Consider the following 11250-nt stretch of genomic DNA (forward strand, 5'->3'; position numbering starts at 1 on the left):
TTATTAACTTGCGTTGTAATACTTTTGTATACACACAAACAAATTACAGTTCTAACCGTGTTAAATGTGTGCGCTACCAAATGCAGGTAATTTGCGTTTTTAACTTCTTATCGCACAAAAAGCGCTTTTTTTGAAAAAACGCCTTGTTACGTCACAATGCACACGCACACAACTTCCAAGAGGCAATGCTTACATCGAGTAGTTGGATCGCTTCATTCCAGTTGCACAAAGAACCTGCAAAAAGTTATAAATTATGTTAAAATGTGACATATGAAACGACAACAGGAGAACATTTACATTATCAATCCACGAAAATTATTATTATTGCAAACATGTTGTAGTGGGCTTTAGGTCTCACATTTGTACAAACTTGCGCACATTAAGGCATAAAATATTATTTCAAATCTATAAAAAAATTTAACAGAAAAACAACATTTTTACACTTACTTTTGGGCACCGCCATTTCACCACGCGTTGTACATCTGATTTCGACTTGACATCAATCTTGCCACCCCATAAATTGTTCGGCGCTAATTGGTCGAAAATAACTTGATGAGTCCTTCCACTGAAAATGTCGTTGCGTTCGAGCACTAATTTTAAAGTTTTAAAATTAAATCATTTGTTTTGATTCTGTGGAAGATATTTTGAATTGTTTTCCAAATTCGTATATGATTATTTTTACTTTATTATTTTCAAAAGCATGTTTCGAATATTTTTTGCTTGCTTTGGCGTGACAGCAAGTTTCTTGCAGTTTTTGAAGCCATTGCGCTATGTGTATTTTTATACAATGTTGGTTGTAAGAATTAGATAGGCGCTACGGCAAGCAATAATATGTCGTTGTCGATATTAAACGCAGGTTTTGGTTGTTAGATTTGTGGATTGTACTAATGAATTATTTATGATTTTTGTGTTAAACCGTTATGGATCGCTGATCGTAACTATAAACAATCAAGTAAGCAATTGAGCGTAACAAGTGCCGAAAGTGTCAAGGCGTTTTGAAATTTCTCGTTTCTTTTCGTATGCTGAAGTTGTTTCTATAGCGATACAATTTTTTTACCGAAAGTATTTTGTTGGTCGTATGTGTTTTTTGTAGCATTTCCTACTTTACAATTTCGAAAACATTGTAGGATCTAAAATAAAAAAACATATTTTTGTGTTGCCGCTTTCAACAGCACACAACGAACCGTGGGAGCACGAATCGCTTTCGTCAATTAACCATATCTGATATTGTACAAATTTGAGAAGAGCGCCTGCGTTCAAATTACGAACAATGGGTTTAAAACGCCGGCGAATGTTGATACAACAGAGCCTTTGTGACGTAATGGCGGCAGAAACAAGATACGCCCCCAAATGGGGGAGGGGGTTTAATGCGAAACACATGAGACAAAGTTTTACACAATGAGTGTGGAATTTTAGTCAGCTGTCAATACAAGCGACGCCAGTTATAGTTCATGTTTTGAGGTGCCTTGGATACATGAAAATTTGATTTAGTTTTGAAAAACAGAGTTTAGCTACATGTTTTGATTTTGAAGGAATGCCATATGGTGTATCAGACTACTGTTTCCACCTCGAAACCGAGTACATTGATGTGTGTTGTCAGCTACATATCGGATAAAGTTGATATGATTTTTTTGTTATTTTATGCTTCAAGATACTACTGCAAGTTTATGTAGTTTTTTTTGTATCATAAAATGGCTCATCAGCTGCCACAAAGACCACACACTGCAATTGGAAATCCACCTTTGGTATGTAATCTTATGTAATAGCAAGTAAAAGGTTATTTTTTCATGTAATAATATCCTATTTGACAGTTTGTAGTTCCTATGGATTATCAGAATGTCTTTTGTTTACTAATAGCTGATTGTTTTAGTTGGATTATTAGTAAATTTTCTTGAAAGTGCAACGTTGATTTCAAATACAAAAGAGGAAATATTGGCATTTTGCTGGTAAAACAGCTACTGAGTAATTCCAGTATTTTTTTGTTTCATGAAATATTTTTTTACAATTATCATTTCAGAAACATGACTATGTGGATTACTCAAATCCATTTCATACTCGGAAAAGCTACAAACAATTTAAAGAAGCTCGCTTGTCTGGGAAATATCCAAGAAAGTTTGAGGTTTTTAGTTGTTTTTGTTATTCATGCCAAACACACTGCCTACATTTTATGTGATTACAATGATACACCTAACTTCTGGTAGTGGCAAATTTTTTTACATAAATTGACAAATGAAATTTTTTATTGTCAAGAATGTTGAAACTTTTAACCTGAACCCTGGGTATCGTCTGTCAAGATCTGCTGGGAAGGTTTACGTTCGAATCAACCCAAACACATTTTTTGATCATCCAAAACCGGAAACACCACCAAAGTGAGCAAAAACAAACTTTGATTAACAGCAAAGCAGGAGCATTACCATAATAATTGTCTGGTTGACTCATCTACATATTTTTCAAGGACAGTCAAATTATAGTGATAAGTGACAAAATTCAACCAAAACTTTCATAACATGTAAAAAAACAGTTCCCATTTATTTGGCCAAATAAGTTGAGTGCAGAAAGTTGTGTCACAGCAACAATATTCATCGTTCAACAACCCCATTTTTAAGTTTCATAGAATTGCTTCAACGGTCATGTTTTTTTAGCAACATAATAGCGCATATTTCTTGACCTTGTTGTACATTCAATTGGATGTCAAGAGCCTTGTTGAAGTGGGCCCACAAAGGATACCTCCATACAAAATACTGTTTTTCTAATGTTGTCTGACATGCCCTCTGAATGGAAAGCCATTAAATGCCACACAAACCTGTGGCTTTATCAACATAACACAACTTTTGTTATGTCATAATCCACTGGTTCATGCCATTGTGTGCCAACAATGGGAAGGTTTAATTCATAAATCCATTCTACTCCTAATTAAAAAAATAACAGTTTTTGTTACTTTGTCCAATTTTTAAAAATAAGCTGTATGCCTTTAAAGTAATGTTGTTGTTTGTTTCAGAAAATTGACTTCACAAGAAATGTAAGTATGCAGACAGAATATGATGAAAACTTTTATGACATATGTGTTAAGCTAGAATTAAAACTGATCAAATTAACAGTCCGTAAACTGTACTGAAAAAGAAAATCTGTAAACTGTGTACTTTGCAATTCAATTTATTTTGTACAAAGGGAATCTTTACTGAAAGACCTTCAGGAACAGGTTTCAAAATTGTCGACATTCCTTGAAGAGGAGAGACTTCGTCATGGTGGAACGAGAAAAAGAGCAAACCTAGATTTACAAAACTTGGAGAAAACACTCAAAGAGAAACATATCAATGAAATAAACCACCTGTTGCAGGTATTCAATAAAATAAGTTACAAATGTGGAATATTACACAGAATATTCGCACAACATCTGCAAAGAATTGAATCTAGAATAAAAAATTTTTATGTCACTGGAAATTAAAATAGTGTGTGCACCCAGCATTTAAACATGATGTAGGGATTTTGGCTTGTCGTAATTTAAAATATTTAAAATATAGATCTTATTGTTATTCTGTGGCCAAGATTTTTGATCAGTATTACATTTGTAATGTACACAAGTAAAAAGCTGCACAGACTTGCCACAAACTTTTGTAATATGGCTTTAGTTTGCTTTGCACACAGATTTCCAGTAGCTGGTTTCAGTATTTCTTTTCCGGAAGCAAATATTGGCACTCCATTATTTCTACTGGGGTAAAACAAACACTTCGTTGTCAGGGTTTGTTATCCAAGCAAGCCCATGTTGTTTGGTTAACAATATCTTCCATTAGTCTGTTTTTCCTTACAACATCACATGAATTTTGTTCTGCATGTTTCGTTACTGCTATAGATAATAATGCTCAACAAACTGGGAACACTTTTCACTAAGTTTGTTGTCACGTTTGTGACTGTGCAATATTTTTGGCATAAAACAGTTAAGGAAAGAATGGCTACACATAAATTTATGGGCAATTTTTTCTTTGGTATTAAAAAGTAGAAAAATAAATTTCCTACAGAAACATGAAGATGAAAAGGTCGACATCATGGAGGAAAATCAGAGAAAAATTATGGAATTCCAGGAGGAAAATCGGAAAAAGTACGACTTGTTAACAAACGAGTACCGACTTTTGAAGGCGTCGTTTAAAAATTATAAAACCACCTTGCAAGAGGAGATGAACGGACAGTGGAAAATTAAAGTAAGAATTAATTCTCTTAGCGGAATGCTTTATAACTCAACAAAATTAGCAAACGGAGTAAATTTCAATGAAATGAATTCACTGAAAATTATTTGTGAGTCACAAAAAATTGGTGCATTGATTTTATTTAATTTTTACAAATAAATTGTCTTACAAATCTTTAATATTAGCTTAATTAAATGTTCTCTAGCTTGATGAACTAGAATGGGAAAAACGTCATGCGATCGACAATGCGGTGGATGATTGCAAGAGAATGATGGAGGATAAGTTTTCTATGGAAAGGCAAGAAATAAGGAAGGAATTCCGAGCTCATATGAATGAAATTATGAGGTAGTTAAAAAAACATTAAAGGCTTAATATAGAAAATTTATGAGTATTTATTTTGCAAAAAGTGTTGATATTTGTTTGCAGATGTTAAGCTTTAATATCTTAACTTCCAGTAAAATCTTAACTTCCAGTAAAATCTTAAATTCCAGTAAAAAATGTATTTTTTTAGGGACCATCGAAATGAGTTAGAAATGGTCACAAAGAAATTGACTGGAGGAGATTTAAACATTGAAGATCTGAAAAATAGATCATTCCTCCTCGATGAAGTGAATCAGGAGCTTGAGGATATTAAAGTCCAACTAAAGGATGAACAACTTCTTGTTCGGAAAACCAAGATGGAACTTTCTGATGCGGTTTGTTAAAATTATCAGTATCAAATAATATTGTGTAGATATTGCAAGTAATCAGCGCTCAATTTATACTTGGTGGGGTTTTTTTATTTTTTTTTAATCAAATTTTAATTTCTCCTATCCAAAATTACTCACGAGTGGCAGACGATCATTGTCAGTGCGATCATTTATTATAAAAGAGAAATGGTAATTTCGCCTAAATGGCGTCATCAGTTTCTGTTCTCCAGAACTTCCTTAGCAACGTCTGCCATTCTCTGTTAGCATTTTTAGTTACCTGGCGAATAAGGACAAATTCGTCGCTCTAACAAACTGATTCCTGTACTTTTAGGTAATTTTCCATTATTGTTCGTACTTTCGTTCAATTTTGGGTCACTCGTGTCTAACGTTAAGTTCTATAATACGGCCGGCCGTTATTCTTTTGATTCGTAATAAAATGTAAACAATGGAACAAGTAGGTATAAAGAGTAAACTGGCATAGGCAATGTACACTGGATAGAACCAAACAGGTTATAAGGCGACAACGGGAAAGATAATCCACCGTAGGATCGCAACCGGTCGCTTTGGTCGGTGATGGGTTTATAGTTTTATTTGGACATGTTTACCTATTTGCTACTTGAACAAGAAAATTTGCAGTGATCAAACAATGAAAACAATGCCATGACAATCAAATTCGAATGACAGAATTCTTTTTTTAAATCCCAAATATTATCGAGAACCTTAAAAAGTGCAACCTTACTTTAACAGCGGGTGAAATTTTCGACCCTTGAAAATCAGTTCGAAGAGCGCGTCGCGTCTGTAGAAGACAAACATCGTTCGAGAATTGAATCTTTAACAATGGAGCGGGCGGACGCGAGGCTCCTGATCGCGCGAAGTTGTGAAAATCTGCAGAGCGAGAAAATAGCTCGGGAAATTGCTGAAGCGGAACGGAAAGAAGCTGCCATCAAAAGTTTGGAGGTGATTTCCAATAAACGTGTGAAAAGTGTTAAAATCTTTTTGTTTACTGTCGATTGTGTTTTATAATACTTTGACGCTCAAAAGCGTATCTGGTTGTCTTTAACCTAATCCATTGCATTTTACATTTTATACTGTAGTAACCATAAGAGACCTTATTAGGCCCATAAATTTATGTCAGAAAACTAGTTGGTATAATATTACACATTAACATAAAAATGTAATTAGGCGACACAACCCAGTTTGTTGCTGATGCTGTCAGGCATAGTACATAATTGTCCTGATGAAGGTCAGTTGGATAACGACCGAAACGTCGCCCGAACTAGTTTTTCTTTTTTTGCCAGAAGAGCCTTTAATTACTAAGACACAACCCAGTGGTTAACAAAATGTTTACCCATAATAGAAAACATAATAGAAAACTTTACGCGGTTTCCGTTTTTTAGGCAAAGATTAAAGAAAGCCAAGAGTCCATAACGACCATTGAGGAAAAACCAGCCAAGCGTAACGAAACGATCCCCACGACCCAACCTTCAACCGATGAAAAACCGGATATGGAATCGAAAGAATCGGAACCAGATTCGGATGTATCCGGAATACTAGACGAGGTTTTGGAAGCAAATAAATGTTATGAGGAGGAGACGGTTGAGACAGAGGTCAAGGAAAATTCGTCACCAAGAAAAACGAAGCCTAAAAGGTGAGGATTTTAATCTTGCATTTTCGTATATTACGTCACGGTTTTAAGGAATTTTAAATATTGACCTGCGAGTTTAAGTTTGTATAGCATTGTAGTATTCTGGCAATTTGTCTAGGTTATAAGCTTTTGCTTTGGAAATAGATAATATGTGCTTCACAATATTCCACGACACAATATGAGGTTTCCTTTTTTCAGAGTCTCGACTGCGCCCACAAAAATTCGCCACCCTCTACGGTTTACAGTGCCACCTACCGACAAAAAGACAAACGTAACAACAATTAATATTGGAGGAATTCTCACATCACACTCTAGTGGCCCGGATCAAGCGCCCGAACAAGAACATGACGATCACAAGAACGACGAAAGACCTAAATCACCGTCTGTCATACACTAAAAAAGGCGGATTCGTAACTCTATTAAAATATTACACTCAAAAATCATGTCTTTGAATCGAGTTTTCGATATTTTAAGTGGTTTCTTACCTTTGGTTGTAATTTGTCAATATATCAATATACTGTTTATTACGCAAGAATTTGCACGGTTAAATGTCTACCTGTACAACCACAGTTTTTGTAATGTGTCAGTAGTTACCTATTTGCACTGTGGACACAAACGTTCTAAACTTTACCGTGATTTTTTTCTTACAAAGTGCAATCACGTAATTATCCCGTACTACCTGTTTGATTATTATAACTCGTTATTACCTTTGCGTTATCATGACACCGTTGGTAGCAATGCTGTAGCAAAACTTAATAAAATATAAGTTTTCTTTATCTGCTTTTGATGAGGAATTTTTGTCATCAAGACATACTCCGACTCCACTCCGGTCAATGATTCTACTTTCAAACTCATTGCTCCGGTGACACTTGCTAACCTGCCTGATCAATATTTTGTAGAGGCCAAAGTTTTTTTTTACTTTAAATTCGATCCGGCCTACGTAATCTAATTTTATTCCATTCCGTCTAAAACCAACGATATCCGCCTCCAATCGCTGCAGGACACCGTACACCTGTGAGGCCTCTAACAAAATCTTGTGCTTATTTCGGGTGGGGAAAAGTATTCAAAAGTAACGCATGGTTGCGTTTGCAGAAAACACAAAGTACAAATAAAACAAAACGTTATTTGCTAAATATTTGTGGTTTGTGTTATTGATGTAAGATATTGTGTACGGTTTGGTATTTTTTTTGTTTAAGGGTAGAAATGAAAGCCAGACACACGGTGGTCATGTAGAATTAAGGCCGTGTACACCACAGTGCCCCTACAACACAACGGTCGTCAACGCATTGCTGTAATATGTATTTCTTTACATATTCATTATTGTTGCTACACATCTATTTAATTAGTTGTTGAAATGATTAATTGCACAAGTTCCTGGGGAACGTAAAAAACTTTGCAAATCACTACGGTTTTATCCAACGGGTTATCGTGACTGTGCGTTAACATGGTTTATCATCTCGCAGATTGTGTTGCTAACTTTAATAAATAACATGATAAAATGTCCACTTTTGAGTTGGAAAATCATCAAAGCGATGTTCTCTTTCTTGGGCCAACTTCATCAATTGTGATAAGGAAGTTTTCAAGTTTTGCATTAAAATTTTCATCAAACATTGCAGCCATACATTCATTGCTAGCTCGGGAGAAGCAACTTCAACACAGACATGTTTTTATCAGTGATATTGACCAGCCAGAATGGAACCTGCAAATGACTGACAATGATATGAATGAAAATTTTGCACAAATTATTCAAGACCTCGATGACTTTGCTATACGGAGTAGACTGGATTCTCGGGCAGCTGCGGTGGAAGAACTTTTGATGTCAAAAGACAATCAGGGAACTGTAGAAACTACAAACAACATATTACCTTTGGAAAAACCAAAGCGGAAAATCAAAACACGAAAAAATAGACTTCCTAAAAAGAAACAGTCTGGACGTGTTAAAGCAGATGAAAGCACAGCATGGAGAGAGTATGGAGCAACAAAGTTGCAAATGTACGAGTGTATAAAATGTGGGAAAGTTTGTTCATCAAAAGAGGCATATATGAGTCATTTGGTTACACACGATGAGGAGCCATCACCCCCATGTCAATATTGTGGGAATTATTTTCAATCAATGTTAAAATATGAACAACACATTGGAAACTTGACGTCAGAACCAATTTACTCATGTGTGAAAGCAGAATGCTCGAGTAAGTTTCTGTCCTGGTGCAGAATTGCATGCCATGAGCGACTGCATTGTAATAAACAGGAATATTTGTGTCAAGACTGCAATCAAGGCTTCAACACACTGCAAAAATGTAATAATCATGTAAAAGAAAAGCACTTATTGGACACAGATCCATTTAAATGTTCTGTTTGTTCAAAAGCTTTCACAACAAAGCGACAATTGGCCACACACAGCAAATCTCACAAAAACCCTACAGTATTTAAATGTCCGACATGCCCGAGAACTTTTCTGTCCAAACCTGGCCTTAAGTACCATTGGTTGATGCACATGAAAATAAGACCGTACAACTGTCAAATATGTGAGAAGGGTTTCAGAAACAAAACTGATTTGAAGAATCATGAACGAATTCACAGCGGGGAGAGACCATTTACATGCGAATTGTGTGGAAAGAGTTTTGTTGAAAAAGCTGCTTTGCGGAAACATGGAGTTGTTCATACGGGAGAAAAAAACTTCATCTGTTCAAAGTGTGGGAAACAGTTTGGTTATAAGTCGTCCTTAACAATGCACGCAAGAAAGTGTGGAATTGAAGGAATACCTTCTCATGCCATGTTAGAAGAGAATATTGACCCTGTTCAGGAGTTATTGGATATCTCACTTTTACCTTTCAACAGTAGCAAAGATGCAGCTACTTCATCACAAGATTTTTACCCCAACTATGAATCAGTTCATGAAAATGATCCATCATCGCAAGACGTTTTCAACCTTCTTGGTTGTCAACATCCTGACAATGACAAAACCGTTTTTAACCACATTCAGTTTTAATTGTTCAAATTGGTCCTAAAAAGTGATTTAGTTTTATTACATTGTGTTATAGCTTTGTACACAAGATGGTTTCACTTTTTATAAGCGTCTTAATTTTTGATATCTTTTGAATAGTGCATTTGTTCCAATGTATGCTTATGTTTTTTCTTTTTTTTTTCCATTTTTGTTTCACATGTTCAGCTGTATTACATTTTGCCTCAATTGAAGTATTTTTTTTATTCATTTCAGACATTTTGCAACCATTATGTCGTTGAGTAAACTCATGTCTCTCAACGGCTCATACTTAATGGGAAGGGCCAGGTATAAACATTTGCTGGAAATTACAACAGTTGCTTCAAACCATCACAACCACCTTTCCTTAACTTCCACTCAAGCAATCCAGTCATGGAAAACACATCATGTGATACATGTGTCACCAACAGTGTTCACACAGAAGAGAAATTTATTTAAAACCTTTATCCAAACTCCCGGTACAGGAGTGAATATGCCTGGTCAAGGACTGAAAAAGATTGACAAACATGATGAGGAGTTGGAGAAAAAGAGTGTGATGTTGCAGCTGATCTCAAAATGGGAAAAGGAACAACAAGTAGGAATGGAAAAGTTTCCCATTTTTCCTGACTACAAGTTCTTTACACGACTTTTTGTGAAGCTGTTGGTCATGTTGTATATCGGAGCATTGCTGTGGCCAGAATTCTTGGAAATCTTTTCTGATTTAGCTGATGAACCTGTTGTAAATAAATCTGTGAAATCCACTGCGACCCAATCTCCAGTTGTCTATCTATACAAATCTCTACCATTGCGTTTTATTTCACGGTGCTGGGGTCGTATTTGTAATGTCGAAGTGTTCCAGTTTCTCAGGCCTGCAATATTTGGTGCCTATGCAATGGCGTTCAATGTTAATATGGAGGAGGCGCTTGTGAAAGATTTGAAAGTTTACCCAAGTTTAGGAGAATTTTTTCGACGACCTTTGGACTTAAGTTGTCGACCCATAAACACTGAAGCTGATGTCGTTTTGCCGTGTGATGGTAAAATCCTCTCTTGCGGCAAAATAGAGTCTGGGCTGGTGGAGCAGGTCAAGGGCGTTACTTATTCCATACAAAAGTTTTTGGGTCCATTGACAGAGGAACCGTCACACGATAAATGGGGAAGACAAGATAATTATAAATACAATTGGAGCAATGCACCCTTGCAAAACTACCACCCTGCTTTAATGCAAGATCCTGAAAAGAATGACTTGTACCAATGTGTCATCTACCTCGCTCCCGGTGACTACCACAGATTCCATTCCCCTGTTGAATGGAATATGAAACACAGACGACATTTTCCTGGCGATCTGCTCAGTGTTAATCCAAGAATAGCAAACATTGTAAAGGATTTGTTTGTTTTGAATGAAAGGGTCGCCCTTACTGGAAGTTGGAAGCATGGATTTTTTTCAGTGAACCCAGTTGGTGCGACTAATGTTGGAAGTATCAAGGTGTACGAGGACGTATGGCTGGAGACGAACAGAATACGGTTCAAGTACGGGACTTACTTTGAGGAAGCTTTTGGCGAAGACGGATATGAAATAGACAAGGGAGAAGCCCTCGGTGAATTTAACCTTGGGTCAACAATTGTTTTAATATTTGAAGCCCCGAAAGGCATGAAATTTAACATACAGCCTGGAGATTCTGTTAAAATGGGTGAAAAATTGATTTGACATGTTGTACATATTAAATTAAACTGTCACTGTGTTTGCTTGCTTTTCAG

General features: G+C 36.0%; 3 protein-coding genes across 3 annotated transcripts; all 3 read left to right on the top strand.

The window, feature by feature from the left end:
• The first annotated feature begins 1648 nt into the window (after positions 1-1648).
• LOC145914803 (flagellum-associated coiled-coil domain-containing protein 1-like) lies at positions 1649-7278 on the top strand. Its single transcript, XM_083002651.1, has 11 exons — positions 1649-1745; positions 2018-2119; positions 2251-2369; positions 2999-3019; positions 3169-3337; positions 4017-4196; positions 4387-4526; positions 4693-4876; positions 5618-5827; positions 6268-6518; positions 6714-7278. Exons 1-11 carry the CDS (start codon positions 1692-1694, stop codon positions 6910-6912), a joined length of 1629 nt encoding a protein of 542 aa, XP_082858777.1. The 5' UTR covers positions 1649-1691; the 3' UTR covers positions 6913-7278.
• A 711-nt stretch (positions 7279-7989) lies between these two features.
• LOC145914804 (uncharacterized) lies at positions 7990-9679 on the top strand. The gene has a single exon (XM_083002652.1). It carries the CDS (start codon positions 8014-8016, stop codon positions 9502-9504), a length of 1491 nt encoding a protein of 496 aa, XP_082858778.1. The 5' UTR covers positions 7990-8013; the 3' UTR covers positions 9505-9679.
• Positions 9680-9736: 57 nt separating this feature from the next.
• Positions 9737-11232, top strand: LOC145914805 (phosphatidylserine decarboxylase proenzyme, mitochondrial-like). The gene has a single exon (XM_083002653.1). It carries the CDS (start codon positions 9749-9751, stop codon positions 11198-11200), a length of 1452 nt encoding a protein of 483 aa, XP_082858779.1. The 5' UTR covers positions 9737-9748; the 3' UTR covers positions 11201-11232.
• The last annotated feature ends 18 nt before the right edge of the window (positions 11233-11250 follow it).

This window comes from Ascidia mentula, chromosome 9 (genome assembly GCF_947561715.1).
Source record: "Ascidia mentula chromosome 9, kaAscMent1.1, whole genome shotgun sequence".
Classification (NCBI taxonomy): Eukaryota; Metazoa; Chordata; class Ascidiacea; order Phlebobranchia; family Ascidiidae; genus Ascidia; species Ascidia mentula.

Coding starts and splice junctions, on each gene's coding strand:
- LOC145914803 (XM_083002651.1), top strand. CDS start 1,692: ATGGCTCATCAGCTGCCACAAAGACCACACACTGCAATTGGAAATCCA. Junction 2,120..2,250: donor AATATCCAAGAAAGTTTGAG/GTTTTTAGTTGT, acceptor TTTATTGTCAAG/AATGTTGAAACTTTTAACCT. Junction 4,527..4,692: donor CATATGAATGAAATTATGAG/GTAGTTAAAAAA, acceptor GTATTTTTTTAG/GGACCATCGAAATGAGTTAG.
- LOC145914804 (XM_083002652.1), top strand. CDS start 8,014: ATGTCCACTTTTGAGTTGGAAAATCATCAAAGCGATGTTCTCTTTCTT.
- LOC145914805 (XM_083002653.1), top strand. CDS start 9,749: ATGTCGTTGAGTAAACTCATGTCTCTCAACGGCTCATACTTAATGGGA.